General features: G+C 39.4%; 1 protein-coding gene across 3 annotated transcripts in view; it reads left to right on the plus strand.

Annotated features, from left to right (window-relative positions):
* dpy19l3 (dpy-19 like C-mannosyltransferase 3) overlaps positions 1-24,569 on the plus strand; it is a 56,254-nt gene that overhangs the window by 20,423 nt on the left and 11,262 nt on the right. For all 3 annotated transcript variants that reach the window (XM_084405502.1, XM_084405503.1, XM_084405504.1), the window contains exons 12-16: positions 19-177; positions 1,043-1,165; positions 1,589-1,700; positions 2,933-2,989; positions 3,298-3,380. In XM_084405502.1, the coding sequence (XP_084261628.1) occupies positions 19-177; positions 1,043-1,165; positions 1,589-1,700; positions 2,933-2,989; positions 3,298-3,380 (534 nt within the window). The remainder of the gene's footprint in view (positions 1-18; positions 178-1,042; positions 1,166-1,588; positions 1,701-2,932; positions 2,990-3,297; positions 3,381-24,569) is intronic.

Consider the following 24,569-nt stretch of genomic DNA (forward strand, 5'->3'; position numbering starts at 1 on the left):
CCTGCCTCTTTCTTTCAGAGACTTTGATGCCAGTCTCTATCTGTGCGAAGAGGCATTTGGCTTGTTGCCATTGGATACATTTGAGCGGTTGGCTGGCACTGTGCTGCTCTATCCATATCTGTGCACCCTCAGTGTGCTGTTCATCTTACTGCTGCTGGTGGCACTCTCTAATCTCAGGTAAAACTACTGCATCGTTTTCTCTCTGTAGGAAACGCTCATGTGCACTACTGCAATGTGTGCTACACATTAATGAGACGTGTTTCTGGGAATTTAAATATTCTCATTATGTTCACTTTTCTAATTAGAGCACAGAAATAGGCTGAAAAATGACCAATAGAGCAGTTATTATGGTTTCATAAACACCTTGAGCACAGGTCATAATGCTAATTTATAATTATAGTTATTAGTCTTTATTAGATGTGCTACATAATAATTGGACTCTAGATGTTTTTGTTTTTTTTCATTAGGGCTTTTAAATGCATGTTATTAGTTCAAAGCTGATTTGCTGTTGCTTTAAGGGCTGCTTGGACCTCTTTTTTGTTATCATTTCTTATCAGAATCACAGGAGCCCACAAACACCCAGAGGCTTTGCACCACACACACACACACACACACACACACACACACACACACACACACAATGTGTTTTCATGATTTGTGGGGACTTTCCGTAGACATAATGAAACTGTATATTCTATCCACTTACACTAAACCTACCCATTACAGAAAACTTTCTGCAATTTTACATTTTCAAAAAACATCACTTAGTATGATTTATAAGCTGTTTTCCTCATGGGTGACCAAAAAATGTCCCTGCAAGGACAAGGATTTCGGATATTGCCATCTGTGTGGGGACATTTTGACACACACACAAACACACTAATTAACACACTATTAACCCTTCTGTACATAAAGAAACACACACACACACACACACAAACTCAGAATAATGCCACTGATCTTAACTGCCTTTAGGTTTTAATGCATGGTTGTATTATTTCTTTTTTTCCTATCTTGTTTGATTCCTTATTCTTCATTCCAGCACAAATGGGTCAGGCCAAGTGAGCAGGGAGAACGAGGACAGGACCTTTAGTATGCGGCCGGACGTCGCTTACAATCTCTTGCACACCGTCTTCTTTGGCCTGCTCGCCTTTTCCACTATGAGGTAAACAACTTGGAAAAAAATTGTAAAGTTTTGTTGCTTTCATAGCACGTATCTCTTTGCCTCAATGCAAATATTTTCCTTCTGTATTTTCCTCACTCTGCCGTCTGTAATTTCATTCCCTGCTGCTGCCGCTATGGTGCATCTCAATTTCACCCTCTTCTCCGCTACCACTTTAATTCCCTGTCCCCTGCACCGCTTCTGCTTTGTGATCTTATTCGTCTTATTAGTCCGTTTGATAGTTCATTCGGAATTTTAATGATGAATGAATTATGGTTAAACATTGCAATGTCGTTTCATAAAGTTTAGTTTGGTGTCAGAATAGTAATAGAGTTGAAAATGAATGCTATTTCAGTCTTTCGTGTTTGCAATGTGTTGTCTGAGCTTTAGAAAGCACCAATAGATTTCTATCTTTGCTGCTGGCAGAATGAAATATTTGTGGACTGGCCATATGTGTGCATTCACTGCCTTTGGGGTCTGTGGAAAGGAGGTGTGGACGTTGTATCTGAGAGTCCTCCACTGCAACACAAAAACCACGGTGAGATACTGAGATCTGACACACACACACACACACACACACACACACAGCAAATTATACTGGGACATTTATACACCAGCGTTCAAGAGTTTCGATTTTTTTTTTTTTTTTTTTTTTATGCTCGCCAAGGCTGCCGTTATTTGATCAGAAATAAATAATAAAAAAAGAAAGAGAGAATTTTGAGAATTTTGTAAAATATTATTACAATTTAAAATAACTTTTCTATTTGAATATACTTTAAAATGTAATTTATTCCTGTGATGGAAAGGCTGCTTTTTCAGCATCATTACTCCAGTCTTCAGTGTCACATGATCCTTCAGAAATCATTCTAATATGATGATTTGCTGTTCAAGAAACATTTCTTCTTATTATTGAAAACATTTGTGATGCTTTTTTTAAAATGAAAACTAATTTTTTTTCTGGATTCTTTATGAAATTTTTTGTAACAATGTAAATGTCAATTGAGAGAGAGAGAGAGAGCATATGCCTATTAATCTTAAATTAGTTTGTATAAAGTGGTCAGGAAAAGGTTTAAACTTTCAGATTATTTAAATGTAGTGCAGCAATTTTCAGCATTTTATTATAGTGTTTCTTGTTTTGGCTGGAAAGCTCACTGCTGACTTAGTGTTTTACCCCAAAGCATATGATACACTTTGCCCCACTGCTGCCATTTTGGAAAAAAATGCTTCATTTAATAATTCATGGCTAGTCTTTAGCTGACAAATTACATTGTTTTATATATAGGTAATTTACCAACATATTTATATGAAAATAAATGTATTTTACGTTTTATACGTGTTCATAATTTACATGAGACAGCATTCTAAATCATTTTAGCATAAAATACTGCTCACTTTTTCCTCATATGCCTTAAGGGGTAAAACTTTCCCAGTTTGCCTAGTCTACTCCCCTATATTCAATACAAGCAATAGCAAAATGCACAGGTCTGTAATTGAATCCATTGCATGTTTATAGAAGCCCACAAACCAAAGATGCACTATGCATGTATAATTGGGAAGCTATAATGCTCAGTGCTATAAACTGATATTGAGTTTCAGTGAGGCATGATTTTCTTTCTTCTGCATAACTATTTCCTTGTCCACGCAACTGAAAATTTAATTTCCCCACTAGGTGGCAATGTAGTTACAGCCCTCGAGCCTAAACAATTACATCCTGTTTCTTCCTATTTATGTAGATATTGATCCATTTATGTTATTAACCTGTTTCCACAGATGAGACTGATCAGGTACTCTGTTCCAATTGTAATTCTGGCGTTTCTTTATTACAAGGTAAGACATTTTCAACTATGCTGTCATGTATCTATTTGCATAAACTGCTAAGCTGCCTGGGTGGCTGTTCTCCATAAATAGCCACTCAGGAATCCAAATGCACACACATGGAATTCGTATCCCACTGTGTGTGTTGTTTAGGAGAGTTTGGATTCTGCCATGCTTTCAGATATGAATTGTGCGAATTTGTGTATATGGATGTTTGATTATTGTGCTGTTTTGTTGATCATTGATTATTGTGAGTCATTCCCATTACAGCAGTCTCACACTTTCACTCCATCTCAGTCGAGCTGTCTTTCTGTTGACAGTTCTGGCCCAGAATGATGGAGGAGATTTCTGAACTGAGAGAGTTTTATGACCCAGACACTGTGGAGCTAATGGAGTGGATCAGGTAAAACAGCAGTAATCTTCCTCTTACACGCTACAAGCAAACACTCGCAGACAACCATCGAAACCTAGGGTCTGAAACCTTAAGCCTGGAACACACCAAGCCGACTAAGTTTTCTCAGTGTGTTCCGCACCGTCGGCAGAAATTGGTCCTCGTCAGCTTTTTTCCGGCCGATTCGACATGTTGAATCGGCGTCGAGCCGTCGGTGAAAGAGGGAACTCTGATTGGCTGTTTAGCTTAGTGAACGAGTCAATGCATGAGAATAATAGCAAAACAGCGAGCAAAGAAGTCAAAACGGTACAGAAAGAAGGCTGTTCTAATGTTACGTCATCTTACATGAGTGTTCCTTGGCGATTATTTCAATATTAACACGAGCGGAGTGGAATAAAGAAAGTGTTTAGCAGGATTGATATTCAAAACGTTATGCTTTGTTTATGGTTTGTGTATCTGCAGCCGGCAGCGTCGGTTTCCATTTTTGAATGATGAATATAGATGAATATATCTTCAGAAATAGACAGTTGTCTGATTTACACGCAGGCGCAGAACACGCATTCTAGCTGACAGTCGGCTGTAGTTCTCTCGGTGTGTTCAAGTGCAGCGACAACACAGTCGGCTTTCATCAGCGCTAGTTCGTCGGCGTCGGCTTGGTGTGTTCCAGGCTTTAGACCACCCTCACGAGCCACCATTGGCATAGTGAGGAGTATTCAATCTCTGGCACGGATAAGAGCGACAGATTAATATTATAAGTTTTCAATTTATTTATTTGTTTATATTAGAAGTGCTGAAGTCTCTCTCATCTGCATGCCAAATTTCTTCTGCAGTAATCCTTCCTCATCATCACACAATCTGTTTTTATTTAGCTTTATGCTGTATGCTATGCGCTGTATTAGCTTTATGGGATGGAACTTTTTTTTTTTTTACAAGTAGAATAATAATTCAAATAACTGAGATGTTTCTGCAAGCAGCTTTTTTATAATAACTGCTACACGCACATGTCTGTCATGCGTGATCCTTAATGTTTCTTGCACAAAACAACCTCACTTTAAGAAAAAAATTATTTTACACCACAAGTTAACGCCACATGACACATAACCCAAAGACAACGACAAACATGACAACACCATGCACATAATTTGGTAAGCGGTAAAAAACTAAAACAATGAGTCACTGATTTGCATAATTTATTCATGAAGCCATGCATGCTTGGAAACCGAATCTAGCATTCTGCACCTGAGAAATCACAGTATATTGTATTTTGTAGGGGGTTAAGAAGGAAAAGTGGCACTTCACATCCATAAAAATGCCGATTTCTGGATCAAACTATCATACAATGTCTTTCCACTCCACTCTATTTCACTCCATTACGAATTGTGAAGGTCATAAATAAAAAGCTGCAGTGAATGCTCTGTTCATTCTGTTAGATTTGCAGCAGTAAGGCAGCATGTACCTGTGTTTGGAACTGGGCCGGTTTAAAATGGACGTCATGAATTAGACATTAGCTGCTGGAGAGACTCCAGCGGTTGGCAACAGAGGGTTTCATCAATGACACCATTCTTACTGCAAGTAGAAAAAACACTTGCTCATAGTCAAGTTTATATGTGTGAGAAAGAGTGAGACATTTGATCTGCAGTGACACAGGTGATCTCTTCCTGAAGAAAATGCGATTTGTGTCTGTCAGGGATTAGTGGGTGAGTTCCCTTGGCTGACGCTGTGGCATTAAGCCGCTTCCACACGCTAATTAACCATCAGATGAAAGAGTTAAGCGGGATCACTTCACACTTCTGTCTGTGCTTGGCTTGCCAAAGTCTGCACTGTTTTATATGCAGATTACCAGAGATCATCTTCTGCCTAGAAGGGAGGGTGAGCATGAAAAGCGTATCGAGGAGAGTGACAGTATCAGACTCCTTTAACCATGATTGGAACTTACTGCACAATAAACCACATACTGTGGCACAATGTGAAGAGGGAGGGCGAACAACTACTACTGTGAAAGTATTGCTGTCAGGCTATCTTTTGATTTATCTTGAGCTAACAGCAACACACTAGACACTACGTATGATTTTATAGTGAATGGTTAAAAGTTCCTATTTCTTCGCTTTTATGCATGCGATTTCCCTTTTTATTAGACAGCTGTGTAGTGTAGAGTGACAGGTGCTGTGCTTTGAAACCTAGTGAGCTGCCTTGCTGTTTACTGCCTACATAGGCAGCATCCTCAGGAGTGTTTGATTTGGAAATGCTGTACATAGGCAGAAACTCTGTGTTATTATAACACTCCTTACGTGAAGCACACAGAAGACTTGACTCCAAAAAGGTTTAAAATAGCATTCATCTCAATGGCTAGAAGTACGCCATTTGAAATCTGCTATCTTTGCTCTTGGCATAATCTTAAGAATTATGAGTATTGTATGCAAATTGAACATGTACTATCACTTAACAACCTCAGAGCTCATGGTACATCTGTCTTGAGGATTTATATGCTATCATTGTCTCTGTGGAGAAAATAAATGGGATATTTAGTCTAGATCCTGATTGTTGTGCTATACCCCGGCCTTAGCTTGTTGTTAAAAGAATAGTTCACCCCAAAATTAAAATATTCCCATAATTTGCTCTGCCTCAAGCCATTCTAGGTGTATATGTCTTTCTTCTTTCAGCTGAACACAATCTGAGTTATATTAAATAACATCCTGCCTCATCCCAGCTTTGTAATGGCATTGAATAGTGCCTGAGTTTTTGAAGCTCCAAAAAAAGCCACCGTCTATCATTAAAGTAATCCACACGACTCCAGTGGGTTAATTAATGCCTTCCGAAGCGAAGCGATGGGTTTTTGTAAGAAAAACATCCATCTTTAAAACATTACAGTCTTTGTCTTCTGGCAACGGCCGTACACGCATTCACGAAAGAGTCGAGTTCCAGTGGAAGGGTGACCTCTGACCCAACATAGGACATAGCACCTCTTCTCTTATATCGAAATCTTCCAATGTTTTTCTTTAAAGCTACTCGTTTTAGATGTCTAATTCATGACCGGCATTTTGTTTTGCTCTATCCTCTTTCGTGTTCGTCATTTCTCACCTAAACTTACGATACGCCTATGTCCTACATCATGTTGGGTCAGAGGTCCCCCTTCCACCAGAACTTGACTCTCTCGTGAACGCGTGTATGGCCGTTGCCGGAAGTCGGTGATTATAATTTATAAAGGTTTTTAGTTTTTTTTGTTTCGTTTTGGCACTATTAAGTCAGTGCAAAGCTGGAAAGATCCCAGTTAATAATGCAATACTCTGAAATAGCAGGATATATAACACTCATTTAAATTACATTTAAATTGTAATTAGATTTAAAAAAAATGATTTGCGTTGATGCTGAATGAATTTTAAGTGTTTCTGTAATCAACAGTCTCTTACTTCATCTTCGCCATGAAATGGAAATAGTTTTTTGTTTTTTCATTCAAAAAGCCATTTCACTCGGATATACATCACAATAGGGAAGAATAGACTATGCAGGGCTGGACTTGACTTTGTCCATCTGGAATTGATTGGTTCGTTGGATTGTTGCCGTTTGCTAATTGCTGTGATCCCATGTGAGTGACGGTTTTCTGTATTTCACTTGTTGAAATCAAATAATTCAGTCTGAACACAGAAACATGAAAATGCTGACCATTGTCAACCAAAAAAGGAACAATAGATGGCTCTACCATCTGTGCATTGTACATACTGCTAAGCCCAAAGTCAGTTCACTCTCTGTGGCCATATTTACAATGCCTGTGGGCTATTTCAGACATGCATGACCAACTCCTATCTACTTGAATGGGGAAATATACGGTGGCCGAGAGAGCTCAAAGCGCTGCAAATTAAGAAAACCTCTTCATCAGTTTCACAACACATGTGTGCTCCAAATACTCACAACACAACCAAATACAGAAACGCGCTGCAAATAGCACAGACCACAACGGAAATGTTTCCAGGGGACCCCAATTAAGTGACGAACGTTAAGGGACGTGCTTACAGCTCAAAGTCTACTTTATTTTATTTTATTATTATTATTAGTTTTTGTGCAAAACATACAGAGATGACATGTTTATGACATACAACTTTGAACATATTGTTAACATTTTGTATATTATATACAATGTCATCAGAATACTAATGAGAAAAGAACAATGAGCTGAAAACTAAAATAAATATATAAATAAGTAAAAAAGAAAGTTTTAAAGTTGAGACTCTCACACACAGATAGCCTATATAACGCATATTTAATTAATTTTATTCTTATAAAATGTATATTTATTTGCAACAGTTATGTTAACAGCAATAATAAGATATTTCTGGTAATAGCAGCTATTCAGCTGATGGATGCCATGCTGCGTTGTCATGGGAACATCCCAGGTGAAAATAATGAGGAAATTACGTTGTCTTTCGTTGCTCCCTTCACCAAGTGCGATCCAAACGGCTACATAATGGCACACAAGTGCCCTGCTCACTCCAAAGTCCCCACTTCAAGGGCTCTGCCGTCTGCCCTTCGAAGGGAGTAGGGCATAGGGATAATCACAAGCAATAAGCACGTCCCAGCCGGGTTCGTCACTTATTGGGGTCACCTGGAAACGTTTCCATTGTGGTCTGTACTATTTACAGCACGTTTCTGTATTTGGTTGTGTTGTGAATATTTGGAGTACACGTGTTGTGAAACTGATGAAGATGTTTTCTTAATTTGTGGGTGTTTTTCTATTTCCATGTGTTTTCTTCAGTTGCAGCGCGTTGAGCTCTCTCAGCCACCGTAGAAATACAAAAATATCAACTTATTGCCAAACAAGATCAGTAATAAAACATCTGTCCTATAAATTGGACTCTTTTGCATAGACGGCGGGACTTATTTCACCATATTGCACATATTGCACTTTCCCCCATAATATGAGTGCACTATCTTGGTATACTGAATACCGTCTTTGCAGCAAACACATGTGGTTGATACATGCAGACTATATTTATCTTTATTCACTGCCTGAATAACTTCTACATTTCTAAGCAATAAAAATGTATTTGTACTCTTTCAAACTAGAGTTCCTGGTTTATTCACCTCACACAAGCTCTAGTCAGGGGTGTTTATTGTTGTCTATTGTTATCTACAGTAGTTTGTTGCTGGTCTTCCAAATATTCTGTTTCTTTTTCAAATGTGAATAAAAGGCCCTGTTCAGGGTTGCCACTTTGTAGACCAACTAATTCGTGAAAAAAATGCAAGGTCCTTGCGTGAGCTGAGCGTACAGTACCCGAGTACACTTTAGGCTGACGGATGTATTTGGAAAAGTTGTGTCTTTTTGTTTCTGACTTGAAAAAAGGGGTCCCATTAAAAAGGGTTTTGGAACCACCGGGATAATACCAGGCACAAACCACCCATGCAAATGCCATCATGATCTGTAACTAACAGTCTAGAGCCCACAATCTCTGCAGATCAGCTGAGAAGGCTTTGCAGGGACGGTGTCATGTGTATGTGTCTTCTCTTCATGAGTGATCAGTGGCCTTTCAGTCGAACCGCATCTGTCCCGTAGATGCAAGCGCGTCCTTTGTCACAGTTCTAAGACTCTGTCATCACAGTCAGCCTTATCATTGTGAACGTCTCCCTGCCATGTAATTAATTTTTCCCTCTTTTGTTTTGTAGTTTTCTACTGTGCTCCCTTTTGTTATAGCCCCCATAAAGGAGTTATTTCTGAATGTTGCCTTGTTTTAAAATAATGAAGATAAATTAGACTTTTGTTTTCTCTGAAGGAAAAACTTTCTCAGCCCCTCCGAGCACAAGTAATTTGTGTTCCCCATCTGAACAAAGACACATTTTCCTCCCACTGTTTTCTCTGGTTTTTATTTTTCTTTTCTTCGTGTTTTCGACATCTTCGCTCTCACTTCCACTCTAATTGTCACTCTAGCCACTTTCCATTCTAATTTGATCAAATTAGTGGCTTTTGCTGCTGCTGCTGCTGCTGCTGTAGATGTCTCGATGGAGATGTTGTTGGAGATGTCTCGCTGGAGATATTTCACAAACTCAGCTCTAATAGCTGTGCTTGCAAATGCTCGCCTTGTTTGAACTCCAGGAGAATTTCGTTAATTCACAAACACCCCAATATACGCTCTCCTTACACAAATGAAAGGTTAGCTGACACCATTTCACACTTGCCATTTTTCTTGTTTTACAGCTGAGAACTGTTCATTTTGTGTTCCATATAAATTGCTGCTTTTTTCCAGTTGTTGTGGAATCTAACAGGAAGTCTCGGACTCATGATTGCCTGAATTATTGCTCTTTTAAAAACATTTCTGTGACTTAGTTACAAATAGGTTTACTGGTCCCAAGTGACCTGGTTAAGTGACTTCTGAAACCTATAGAGTGAAATTTCATTTTACTCAAGTTCATTCCCTTTGCGTGCAGATCAATCATTGACAATTTAAGTTGTTTTCGACCGATCAATCAGTCTATCAGTCTGTGAACCCTTCTCAGTCAGATGTTCCCTTAGGCCTGCCTCCTTCTCCTTCTCTCCTTCTCCTTCTCTCTTTCTGTCTCTCTTTTCTGTTTTCTCTTTCCAGAGATTCCGGAAAATACACGTCCATTCACACTGCCAGTGATTTTCCGGGATCACCCACATCCCGTAAAGATCCCATAAAGACACGTGACGTCAGGATGTGTTGTAGAAAGACCAGTCTAATCTTCTGCTACCGCTCTTTCCATTGTAGTCGTGCACTTGGTGGATTTTTTACGCAGCGTCTTAAGTTTACTAATGATCTGTGCTTTCGATCTCAAGAAACCACGCTCAAGCATTTTCCTGATTCGTTCGTACACTAACGCATCACGTACCATTCCACAAAGCTGGCGAACGATCTCAGCTTTAACTCGGATAGTAAAAAGCTCCCTGTTCTCTGCTTCATTCTAGTTTGCAGACATTTTTTCGTTCTTTCTTTGTTGATGATGAACACAAACTTTCTTCTAAGAGCAACAAAATACCCCTTACGGCATTGGTCCTGGCTTTTGTTCACACAGGGCGTGTTCCTGGCAATGCTACTAGGTCCCCATCCCGGCATCAATCCCGGGACGTGTTTCTATCTGTCTGTCTGTCTGTCTGTCTGTCTGTCTGTCTGTCTGTCTGTCTGTCTCACATAAATTGGTTGTCTGGGAGGGTAATGCGTTGTAAAAGTAAAAAAAATGTTAACATTTAAAAATAAATAAATAAACGTATTTAAATCTTTTTCAAATTGACTTTTGCAAATAACCTTTGTTAATATTTATAGAAGTATTTGTTAATATTAATGGACCAGAGCTTAAATAGTTTTATTTTTTAACTAACAACTAAAAAAATATTTATAAATACTAACAAATATATTGCTCAATCATTGTTCGTTAATGTTAGTTAATATATGATAAACAAATTTTAAATTAGCTTTTTTTGTGAGTTTTTTTTTTTTTCTATGATGCATTTATTGGAGAGAATAATCCTGTCAGACACAGCACTGCTGTGAACGCGCGCTGTTCTTAATGCCATCACGTGCGCAGGACATTCCCATACACGGGTTTCTTGTATACAAACAATATCGGATGCGCGCGCATCCAGGAGGCAGAAAACCGCTATCTGTTATGCCAAGTTCTGTAAAAGAACATTGTAATTAACGTAGATTTCGCATTGTTTGTAATTTCTTGTTGACTCAATAATAAACGGCAATTTCAGAGTTGGATCTGTTTGTTTGTGTTTCATATTAATATAACATTATGTAAAACGTCCAACTGTTTACGAATCAAAATCCGGACATACTGTGATGCATGTATGTATGAATTATCATGTTAGACTAAAGCCCTATTCGCACGGGATTAGTATTACCCCTGGACCTCTGTAATTAAGAAATTACCCCCTGACGTCTGTTTTTGGTGACTCATTCACACGGGCAAATAAATGTTCATAATTCCCTCGAGTTTACGGACTTTACAGTGCGCGCCCACCCATTCACACTTCACTAGCTGAACGTGCTGAAACGAAGATCGCGCTGCAGTATTGCAATTCAAAAAAAGAACTTATTTAAAACCAATTTATTAGAGAAATATATTATATATAATATAGAATATCATATTATTGTATAAATATATAATATATCTTATTTTTCTTTTATTCTTTGTCCATATTTACAACAAGCCTGCCTGAAGAAGGTATTATTAATGTCGCGATAGGCTTGTTCTTCTATTCATTTTATTTGGTTTATTTCATTTTATATCATTTTTACTCTTTTACACTTTGATTTCTTGAGATACTTACAGGATGGACGTCTTTAGAGGCCGTGTGAGACAAAGAATTGCTCCACGATACAGACTACTAAGTTACACTTCCACAAAAAGCGTCCAAACTTTCCAAAAGAGCTTCCATGTTGCGCCAAAATGCTTAATTTGACGTTTCCATGACAACGGTCCGAGTTGAGCTTCCGGATCACGTCTTTACTGTAGTTTGTTTTCTCTTTTGCAGCACTTCATAGTTTTTATTTATAGGCCTGCATGTAAATAAATTACGCAACAACTCCTTGGCATTTTGACTTAGCTAGCGACAACACCACCGCTATGCTACTAGCCTAAACCCTTTACTCCGTTACGAAGACCGCGGGTCTTTCTGCCTCCAGGTTCCGTGCGCAAGCAGTGATGACGTCGCCGAGAAATCCATGTATACAACACAGAGCGGCCTGCATAGCGTATTAAATATCTCTTGTCTTATTTAATCAGCAGATTTACAATGTCCTGACTAAAAACATTTTAAACACACATATGTAAATAGTAAGCGGCATGTACCCATTCATTAATTTAAATTTTATTGTTAATGAAATTACAGGTTTCAGTTACCCGTCATGTAATTACCACAATATATTATGAATAAGTTAGGTCGTACGTAATTGGTACGTCATGTGTTAATGAGAACCCTGCTGTCACATTTATTTATGTATGTATTTAGTTACTTACCAAGATCAGTCTTGTACAGCCAAGGGGAGTATTTCCCCTCTGACAGCCAAGCTGGGTCAAAACCTGTCACCCGGTGATGACTGGACTTTTGATGCTTGTCAGGGGCAGGATGCGCAGCACTGACGGTGCGTGTCCACTGGCACGGTGCGAGCTGAGCGGAGCGAGCGTTTTCAATTCATTCCTATGGAAGTCGAGCTTCACGCTCGCGCAATGCATTTTGGGATTGACAGCAGACCGGAGAAAGCGCTGAGAGCGACCGAGAGCGTCAAAAGGTTGGGCAGTTCTCGACTTTATGCAAATATCAAGCGAAAAACGCGATCGGCAGCCAATTGCTGTGAGGTTCGGGATGTGACGTCTGTTTTGAGAGTTTAAAAATACACAAATTGTGCCGGAGTTTATGCTGGATTTAGTGCGTGAATCATTTTGTTTACAAATTAGATGCTTTGCAGTATATATATATATATATATATATATGTTAAAGATTTTATTTTGGATGTGTTCATTGTGATTATATTGGCTGGGTTTGTAAAAGTTTATAAAATTGAAAGGATCTTTGCTTGGTGCATTTGGAAACAAAGCTTGTCTACTTCTAAATGTAATCACGTGCATCGCTGATGATTATACTGTCCATGTGTTGAAAAAAAATTAGATTAAACACACTCGCAACAGACACACCCCAAAGCGGAGACGTTACAGCTTTGCCAGCGGCACTGAGTGGAATTTTGCCGCTGTAGTGGACACGCACCGTTAGGGCCGTTACATAGTCAACGCGAGCAAACGATGCGAGCGACGCGCTCCCTTTCATAATGTCTAAACAGTGGACGCAAGCAGACGCAATACACCGCTCACGCAACAGGGGGTAGTAGATTCATAGTAGAGTCATAGCTCTGAACTAGGGCTGGGCGATATATCGCATGACATTGTTATGCGCATCTCGTCAGTAAAGCCGGTTCCTTGATTAGTAGTAAATCGCCATCACCTGCTTTCAGATGGAGCGACATTCACTACAGAGAGCCGTAGTTCACTGACAAGCTAAGCCATATCGCATTAATTATCGCAGGCGATACGTCCGTGATAATTAATGCGATATGGCTCAGCTGGCTCAGCTCAACGCGTGAATGATTTTATTTGGTGCTTTTTGTACATTCACGCGTTTGACACGAATTAGACTTGGAGCAGGAGAGCTACTCCGGCTGCTACTCGCAGTAGAGCGAGTGTTGCCATCTTCAGTTCCCTGTGAGCGTTTAAAAAACGCAAATATTTTTGTCTGGTTTTCATCTGGTTGACGCGACATATTTCCCGCCGCGCGCTCTCTGTCCGCTAGTGCTCATCTGTATGTGACGCAAGTGTTTGTTTGTGTGTGAGTGTGCGCGCATGCGCACTCATTGGGATAATTGTAAACGCGCAAACACAGACAGAAAAGACATGCCATCGTGGAAATAAGATAAATAACATATTACTTAAGGGCTATTTAGTTTGTTTAATAAAATAACAAATTGTAAGCTGGCGCTATAAAGAAAATCTAATCAAATTTACTTGACCTTCAAGGGGGGCGGGGAGAGCCGAGCCGTTAGGAGGGCGGGGTGCCCCCCTTATATAATGGTAGGGGAAACCCTGTGTATACAATTAACAATTTCACAGCATTTCAATATTGTCTGTGTGTGTGGTAAATAGGTGAGCAGACAGTTTCTGACTGTTAAAGTCCTCCAGGAAAGTAATCCAGCAATTCAAGATACAGATGTACTCCTCAATGGAACGGCAACATGCACTCAAAACAGCCAGCAAAACAGGTAATCCCCGATCGATCGGTCCCTTGTTTTTTTTATGAATGAGACTTCCTGAGACTTGGACTTCCTGAGAGCAGCCGGAACCATCATGGACGTAGGCCAAGGCAGATATGGCCTGAAAATGGAGAGAGGTTATATTTACTACCCTTTCTTACCTTGTTCAGGCTGGGACTCTGACAATCAAAAGGAGTTACAGAAGCTGATGGCTACCTGGCCTCGTATCACCTCCAATGTCCTGGGTAAAACATCTGTGGAACAACATGAGATCTTTCTATCTGATGAAATGCCGATTAAATCCAGGGCATACAGGGTCTCACCCTTCAAGAAAAAGATCATTGATGAACAGGTAGACCAAATGCTAAAAGACTGCATAATTGAGCCCTCCTTCTCTCCATGGTCATCACCTGTAGTCCTAGTCCCCAAAGCTGACGGCTCCTACAGGTTCTTCGTGGATTATAGGAGGCTTAACAGCAAGACCATCCCGGCCGCTTATCCAATGCTGCTTATTCATGACATCTTGGAATCCATGGATGGCGCCACCTGGTTCAGCACATTAGATTTGCAGTCAGGATACTGGCAGGTGGATATGGAGGAAGGGAGTAAAGATAAAACAGCATTCATCACCAACCAGGGGCTATTCCACTACATGCTGTATGGACTCAGGAATGCCGCAGCCACCTTCCAGAGGCTTATGGAGAAGGTACTAGCAGAATTAAGAGGAAAATTCTGTTTTGTATACATAGATTATATTATCATCTATTCACGATCATTAGATGAACACATAAAACATCTGAACACTATAATGCAGAGACTCATCCAGGCATCTCTTACCCTTAACATGAAGAAGTGTAATTTCTTTAAAACACAGTTAAAGTTCCTTGGTCACATTGTCTGGGTAAAAGGTGTGGAGGTTGACCCCGAAAAAAATCAGGCCGTTGCCCAGTATCCTCCTCCCAAAGACTTTAAAGCCCTCCAACGCTTTTTGGGATTAGCAGGGTGGTACCACAAATTCATTCCCCATTTTGCCGACATCACTGCTCCTTTAAATCACCTGAAAAAGAAGGAAGTAAAATGGAGCTGGACCCCGGAATGCCAAGCGAGCCTTGATACCATCAAACAAGTGTTGCAAGACCCACCTGTGTTGATGCAGCCTGATCTCAACCAACCTTTTCAGGTGCATACTGATGCCAGTGATGTGGGACTGGGAGCTATTATCACCCAGCAAACACCTGAGGGAGAAAGAGTAATAGCATATGCTTCAAGGACATAACGAGGAGCAGAACTAAATTAGTCCACATCTGAAAAGAAGTGTCTGGCTATGGTCTGGGCGGTGGAAAAATGGAGGCATTATCTTGAAGGGAGGCAGTTTGATATCTACAGCGACCATGCTGCTCTAACCTGGGCCTTCAATAGTCCCAAAACCTCCTCTCGATTGACCCTGTGGACTCTTAGGTTGTAGCAGTTCAACTTCCAAGTGCATCACAGGAAAGGCTGTCTCAACCTAGGTCCCGATGCCTTGTCTCGAGTCTGTGGCTCAGTGGAAGGAGAAGATGGGCACTGTTTGGCCATAACAACGTCTAAGTGTTCATGAGATATTCCTCAAATACTAGATGAAATCTCTCAAGCACAATGTAATGACAGTACCATTTCTCACCTGAAGTCGGACCCAAAAAACAGAAAGGTACAAGACCAACAAATTTCCTTTGAGGTCCACCAGGAGGTGTTATATCGCCAGGTACCTGTAAAGAAAAATGGAGACAAATTCCAATTGGTTGTTCCTCCGACTTTAATATCTGGATTTTTACACTATTTTAATGACAACCCGCTGGGAGGACATTTGGGCTGGTTAAAACCCTGATGAGGCTCTTAGAAGTAGCTTGGTGGCCTACTGTCCGTAAAGGCATCCGGCTGTACGTCAAGGGTTGCGATATATGTCAGAAATATAAATGTGAAAACACCAAACCCAGCGGCTTTCTACAGCACACCCAAGTGACAGAACCAGGTCATACATTAGGTATGGATTTGATGGGACCCTTTCCCCTCAGTAAAAAACAAAACACTTACCTCTTCGTGATAGTCGACTACTACACAAAATGGGTAGAGATGTTCCCCCTTAGAGATAGTTAGACACAGAAGATCATCAAAATTCTCAGGGAAGAAATCTTTACCCGATGAGGGATACCCTAATACATCATCTCTGACAGGGGAGTGCAATTCACCTCCAACGTACTGTCTGAGCTTTGTAAATCCTGGGGAAGCATCCAGAAACTCACCATCAGTTATCACCCCAAAACAAACCTGACAGAAAGAATAAATCGGACATTAAAAAACATGATTGCATCATATGTGGGACAATATCAGTGGTTACCTGAGTTGCGATATATGCCATCAATACTGCCCACCAAGAAACCACAGGTAGAACACCTACAGAATTGATGCTTGGCAGGCAGCTTCACGGACCGCTGGAGAGGTTAATCCTCAAAAACCCTCCACCAGACCAAGCTGCATACAACCTAGTGGAAAGACAGAACATCATGGCAGAGGAGGTAAAACTCAGAGTGGGTGCACAACAAGCCAGACAAGCTAGATATTACAATGCCGACGGAAAGATGCGCAGTTTCAGCCAGGTGATCTAGTCTGGATAAAAATGCATCCCCTCTCGTCTGCCTCGAATAAATACTCTGCTAAGCTAGCGCACAAGTGGGAGGGACCAGCTGAAATAATGAAAAAAAATGACATCACCTTTCTCGTGACCGATCGATCGATCTCTTGTTTTTTATGAATGAGATTTCCAAAATCTCTCGAACTCCAGTAAGCCGGTTCCTTATATGGTAAATCACCACCGTCTAGTTCCTGTTTGGTGACGTGGTCCCATGTGCCACAAGGTCACGAGAAAGGTCTCGCGATGATGGGGTTTGAGGTCAAGGACACATACAGAAGGGCAAAATACAGCATTTAGGAGAATTAAACCAAGTGACTAAACATACTATTTTGTTAGTCACTAATATTATATAAAATCTTCCCCTTATATAGCCACGCTACACCATGACCAACAAGAAGAACAGAAACTTGTGACCGCCATTTTTTTAAATAGCAGCTAATCGAGCTAATAGCAGCTCAATTGTAATCTCCGTCTATGCAAATTACGGCTAGCTGGACGGAAGCGTTGGATTCGGCGTGTTTGGATGCCGATGTAGGTTCGCAAAGCCATGAGCATCAATAGTAATGCAACAACTGCCATTGTTTATGGAAGGCTTGTTCGAGATGCATCGGAGCTGCGCGGACCGATCGAAGTGCTGTGTGAGTTTTTGGAGAGCATACGACTCCTTGTGCTTTTGGATCGCTCTCGCAGTGCTTTGATGTCATGCACCGATCCCTTGATCAGTCTGCGAGAAGCCGATGCATCTCGAACAAGCCTGGTTTGTTTGTGTTTGGCGCTGCCGCACTAGCGTTGCTGGGAAACATGAGATGTATACACTGACATAAGACCTGGCTCTGTGGTGGCTCTCTTGCCTGTGGAAAGGCAAACCGGTTCTTAGAAGGCTTGTCAGTCGAACCAACTCCGAACCAGCAATAGCTCTAGCTCTGAACTTGCACCTGGTTCATGCTGTTGGAAAAGGGGTATCAGATCCCATCCTGATGTAGCTTTATCCCCACACTGGCCAGTTTGTTTATGTGTGTAATGCAGTGCATCTTATTGTTTGCTCCTTAGCCATCTCAAGGACATTTAAAGGGGTCCTATTATGTCCTTTTACAAAGTCTTGATTTTGTTTTTGGGGTGTAGAATATGCTTTCATGCTTGATTGTTCGAAAAACACATTATTTTACATTATTACAGCACCCCTCTCCCCTATCTTGCTCGAACTCACCATATAGTTCCTCTTTCGATGAAGCCCCTCCTTCCGAAATATGAAATGTGCTGTGATTGGTTAGCTGGCCCAGTGTGTTGTGATTGGCGCCGCATGTTCTGGAAATGTCACACCCCTTACCATAACTGCGAGTTTCATCTGCTCAGTTGTAAATATTAAGGATGGCATCAATTTCAAACCAATTCAAGCTTGAATCAGACTTAAAAGTGTTAACAAACAAGAGGATCGTCCAGAACGGATTTCATGTATGGACTTTAACATGGACTTTAATTTAACAGGACGTTTCAGAGTGGGTATGTTTTTTTTGTCTGTTTGTTTTTTGTATACATTTTAGATACAATGTTATAAACCATTTAATTATAATATTTGTCGGAAAACTATGTTAATACAAATAGTAATTTTCCAAAGGGGCGGTGAACAGTCTTGAACAAAAGTGAGAGCTTACAAAAGCTACAGTAAACACTACATCAATACTGTAATGTTAGTTAGTAGGCTAGCGGAGGCAAAGCTTTGCCCTTTGTTTACATCATAGCAACTACATAAAACTTATAATTGTAGCTGTTAATAGAAAGTACAACTACAAATAATAAGACATACTTACAAGTTGTGATCCATAAACAACAGATTGTCCCGACAAAGTGGGAACTGTTCCGTTTCAGGAGAAGCGTTGCCTGCATTGTACTCTCTTCTGGAAGCTGTTTTCTGTGAAATGTGCAGCACACAGATAAACTTTGGGGTTATAATGTTCAGGAACAGTGTTTAAAATAAATTTTAACTACTCTGGTAAGCCTTTGGAGGTTTAACAAATGAGTTTTGGAAAAGGGATGGAAAAAACAGCGCCTCTATGACATAGCGACAACACTGTCTTCTCAAATGCAGCTCAACCAGGCCGCGTCCCCTTTTTTGCGTATTCCGTGGGTGGAGATTATTTAAATAAGTAACATTATGACATTAGCCCAACATTAGACCAGAAAAATCGCATTGTAGTCCAAACGAGTCATTCGTTGTAGTTCTTGGAAAGTGGATTCTGTTAAATAAAGTATCTCCCTTTGGAGTGGACTTTGAGCTTTATGGCCTTGCAGATCTTTTTTTATGCTTAAAGGGTTAGTTCACCCAAAAATGAAAATTCTGTCAGTAATTACTCACCCTCATGTTGTTCCAACCCCGTAAGACCTTCGTTCATCTTCGGAACACAAATTAAGATATTTTTGATTAAATCTTAGAGTTGTCTAACTCCTCCATAGGCTTCTAAGGAACCGAACCATCGTTAATATAGTCCAAGTGACTCCAGTGGCTCAATTTTAAGTTTATAAAGCGACGAGAATACTTTTTGTGCGCAAAAACAAACAAAAATAACGACTTTATTCCACTATTTATTTCCTTCTCTCTGGACCTCTAGTTGGTTATTTTTTATTTTTGTTTGTTTTTGCGCACAAAAGGTATTCTCGTCGCTTTATAAACTTAAGATTGAGCCACTGGAGTCACTTGGACTATATTAACGATGTCTTTAATACATTTTTTGGGCCAGCAAGTTTCGGTTCCTTGGAAGCCTATGGAGGAGTTAGACAACTTTAAGATTTAATCAAAAATATCTTAATTTGTGTTCCGAAGATGAACGAAGGTCTTACGGGGTTGGAACAACATGAGGGTGAGTAATTACTGACAGAATTTTCATTTTTGGGTGAACTAACCCTTTAAACAGCAACATTACAGACTAACTAAAGCAGAATAGGACCCCTTTAAGCAAGGCTATATGAACATTTCTGTTTGTGTCTGCGTACAGTAATTGTGAAAAAAATTACTCCTCCCCCATATTGTATCATGAAGACAAAGGTTACATTTTTAAGAACTTGGCACAGGCATTTTAGACTACATTTTTAAAAGATTTTTTTATTTGTTTCTCACACTCTTATTTGTCATTGATCCTTTCATCTGCCTTTCTATATTTCCATCACCTGCCTCTCTCTTCACTTTTGAAGTTTTGACAGACTTTTTTGATGTCATTCACCACCCAAAATATTTTTTGTGACATTTTATTCTGACAAAATATCAGACCCTTTGACAAATGGTCTGTGCAGAACGTCCAGAGCACTCATTAGTCTGACTCAGATCAAAAGCAGATACTGATGACAGCCATTTCTAGTGAGTGATCATTTAGACAATTATGTCTGGTATAGGTATATGAATGTGGTTTTGAGAGGTTGTAGTACTGGGACACAGTGGTTTAAGTCCATGACATTGATATATCTCAAGGAACATGACTAACATGTCCAACCGTACTATTCATTTCAGCCTTTAAAATGATTGAGTGCTTAACAAACAACAACAACGCCCCAACATGGACTGATTTATCTGTATTTATAAAAGTGGATCAACATCAATCTAATGGGAGGTAGTGCAATTTGCTTACTGAATTCAAAAATTATTTCTGTCTAAGGAGATGTACTGCATGGGTAGACGTCTATGAAGATATGGCTGCACAGGCCACCCTCTATGTCCCACATGTTGGAATATTAATGACGTTAATCAATTTTTATAATGTCAGCAGGGTGCAGCCTAACACAAGCTGACATTTACATAAGAGAATATAAATCTGAAATTAAATGTAAATCTGGTAGATGCCATTGCAGTCCCTTGTCAATATGGAGTAATTACATTGAGACCCACAAGAGCAGGAAATTATGCACTGTGGGAGAGGTCAAAGGTCAGTCTAGTCAGAAATTCCTTGGTTCAAACAAAGACATTATTCCAGTGTAGATTTAAGACCTGGTGAGTTTGTAAATCCCCATTATGTCATTGCTAAACAGAACAAAACCAAAGACCAAAACCCAGCCAAACTTGGAAACCCAAATACAGTTACACATAGTTAACTCTCATTTTTACTTATGAGCATTAGGTTAGTGTTAAGAATATCAATACAATCACTGTGAATTTGCAGAATTTGCACAATGTTCAGGTGAATAATTTAAAAAAAAAAAAAAAATTTATGTAGGCCAAGTCAAGTGCAAAGAGACCATTTAAAGCTAATTTTACTTTTAACAGCAGCAGCATAGTCATTTTTTTATTATTATAAATTGTATTTATTATTGTTATTATTATTATTATTATTATTATTAATGTATTTATTTTTACATTCATAAGTAATTGTTTACATTGGACTCGAATCGTATGATTCAAATTAATCTTCTCCTAAACATTATCCCTTTGAAACTTTCGTCAGTCAATCAATTTAAATTAAGAATTGAACTCTTATTTAACAATTCAATTCAGAGGTTTAGGAGTGTAAACAGACTCTGGACTTTCAAGATGTTATGCAAAAAACTTTCTGAAAGCCTACATGGCTTTCACTAATCTAGTCTACATATATATTCACTAGTCTAGTTATTAGAACATGAAAGCAATTTAAACTCTAATCTTTTTTTTTTTTTTTTTTTGCAATAACTGCTGCTTACACATGTATGTATTCACCACTGAAACCATAAAATGCATGCTATTATGCGTGTCGAATAGCAGGAAACCATTTGTCTTTGTTTTGTCATCCCTTTGAAATAATATTGAAGTGAGATAGGGCTGTTTAGATGCCATACTGGTGATGAATTGAGCATTTGAAATCCATAGTTCGGCTCTATGGTCCCTGTTATTAATGAAGGATAAAACAGAAGTTCCATTACTCTATTATTTAAGTCTTTTCCTGTGGCAGAAGTGTGAAAAAAGGTTTATAAGGAAGAGGAAGGCCAATGAGATCATTTGTCTCTGATGAGGTCTGTGGTACTGTAGGTAATCATGTGCTTCTCTGTGGACGATATTTGATAGAAATTAGTCTGAGTGGAAAAATGGAGGTGGCTGTGAGAACATTACTTTGGAGTCTTGCTTGAAGTTTATTAGGCCCATTCTTATACAGTGTTTTTCTCATACATAGTTTGATTGAATATTTTGTGAATATTTTGCCATTCCATGATTCTCCTAGTCAACACTGTCAAATGAGTCTCAAAGTGAGCACAATATTAAACCAAACCCCACAAAAATAAAATCTTACATTATGCTCATAATATACAGAGACTTTACATTTGCATCTTTTTTTAATCAAAACACATTTATTAATGTCCTGGGTCTTTTTATGAGTGTAATTAAGGACCCAATACCAAAGTCTGTATTTCCACATTGTTCCAACTTTCCGGGGTTAATTGTAAATTAATTTTAAACAATAAATAAATTGGGGTTGAAGGGAACAAGTTTGTCTCTTTATCATCTTATGTGGCCAGCAATCATAATTAGACCTTAGTTATAGGTCCCATGTAACACACAAACAAAGAACAAAATGTGAGTAGGTTCAGCAACACACTTTTTTTTTCTGATTTTACACGGTCTGACCCGTAACTGCTTTTTGTCTTGGCAGATTAGTTCACTTGTTTGAAGCAAAACCTCTCAAGGTTTAGACAACATATCAGTACACTGTAACAAGACATCTAAAAAATATCTCTATAGACTAGAATGTTTTCAGTGAATTAATTCGAATTTTATTTTGGAATCATGGGGGATCCATCCGTCTTTCTGTCTGTCAATTCAGTGTGTAAACTTACTCTGAGGGCTGTCCCTCACTTTCCACAGAGTCAGATGTCTCATTTTCCCATCCGCATTCCCCACTAGCATCAGAATGTATCATGTATATGTGACCAGATGTTAAGTTTGTCTTAGAAGTGAAGGTCATGCCAAATTCTTTGAGCCCGCTGAAATTGGAGCCAATTTTCTTTCTTTCTTTACTGCTTCAATGCCGTCTTAGTAAGCTTTAAGATTGAAAATAGCTGTTCGTCACCCTGTGTGAGTGTTTGTGAGTCTGTCCCCCATGTTAACGTCTTTCCGTGTGTGGTATGAACAGACAGAGATGGAGCACGGTGTGTTATTGTACCCCCTGTGGGGCGACAATAAGTTTATTTTAGATTGTGTGTGTTTGTGTAGCACTTAGACTCTTGGCTTAAGTTATTGAACTCAGAACAAGGTTGTCCTGTGTAAGACTGGAAAAACTGGAAGAGAGGGCAACTCTCTGAGATAGCAAAGGAAATTTACATTTAAACTCACTCTTATGCACCATTTGAGACGCAAGTCTCAGCCTAGAATCATCCTAATCTACATCTCTTTCCCTCTTCCCCCATTCCTTCTCTCTCATGCTGCGATCACCAAAATTCACCCAAGAATCTATATGGTTTAATGTGAATAATTATCATACATTATTACACATGTTTGGTATCCTTTGAAATGTCTCAGTGCAACTGGTACAAAGGTCTCATTCCCAAAGAAGTAAACCAAAAGGTAATTAGAGTTTAGAGATATCTTGTTAACTGCTGTGGGTGTGCCCCCATGTAATCAACTTCTGTCCCCAGTAAGTCTGGGACAGTGATTAATGCAAATTCCCATTGTGAACTCATGTTTACTTTTGAAAAGAGGTTTCTGCCTTGGTCTGGGTATTTAGAGAGATGCTGAAGAAGGCTCGTGGCGATTTGTAGCTCAAAATAGCCTGTGATGCTGAGAGTGGCCGAGACTCTCAGCATCATGTATTTTCCAATGTCGGGTTCGCATCTTTTCTCTTTATTCCAGAACATTTGACGATTTGTATTTATTATCTTTGAACTGATTATGAAATTGGCATGATACATTTACCTGACATAATAAATTGTTACATTTGATTTTATTCCGACTGACTCTGAAATTGTTTTCCCAGGTAGATTAAACGTATGTTCCCGCAAGTTTTGCGTCAGATTAGTGACGACTAATATTTGCCAAGGCCAATCCAAAGCTATTATAAGAGAAGTAATGTTGGTCAGCTTATATCTGTAATAGTGGCCATACCTCTACTGAAGTAAACGTTAAGTTAAATTCAAGTGTATGCAATTCCATGGGGGCTATACCAAAGTATCTTTGATTGTGTAAACGTGAATGTGACCGATCTCCGGTATAGCAATTACCTCTGTTTAGTGACCTAAACTGATGGGCTTGTGAACGTGAGACCCGCGTTAAACAGAAGACGTGAGGACCTCTGAGCGACACGGGTGACGGGTAAAATATACTTAAGAGTTAAAAAGAATAATCGAACATTCGCTCCCTTTTAATGATGCTCAGATATCATTAAAACCTTTTTCATTTATGGAGTCAGATGAAATAACGAGGTAATACATTTGAGAAAATGTATTTAATTTAATCTTGTTGTGTAAAAGGAAAGACAGTAACGCGCAGAGACCTACACCCATCTTAGCGGAAACCCCCATTTGGACCGATAAACGGGCTGTAAGGGTCCATGTTCATGGTTGACCCATAATGCTCCTCTGTAATGAAACATTTCAGCCATGGATCCAGTATTTAATCAAACTCATTCCAGACTGGACCGAGATGAAACCATCATATCCTCTGTAACCTTCAGACACTTTGTCGTTTTTGGCTTGAGCTGCAGCCAACCTTGAAGCAAGATATCTGTAACAATATTTTGTTTTATTGCCTAAACAGACATGGGGTAGGACTTTTGAGTGCTTGAGGCTGTTTTTTTAATCAGTGGTTGTTTTAACTTGTTTTGCTTTGGGACCCAG

This window comes from Rutilus rutilus (assembly GCF_951802725.1).
Source record: "Rutilus rutilus genome assembly, chromosome: 3".
In the NCBI taxonomy this organism is placed as follows: domain Eukaryota; kingdom Metazoa; phylum Chordata; class Actinopteri; order Cypriniformes; family Leuciscidae; genus Rutilus; species Rutilus rutilus.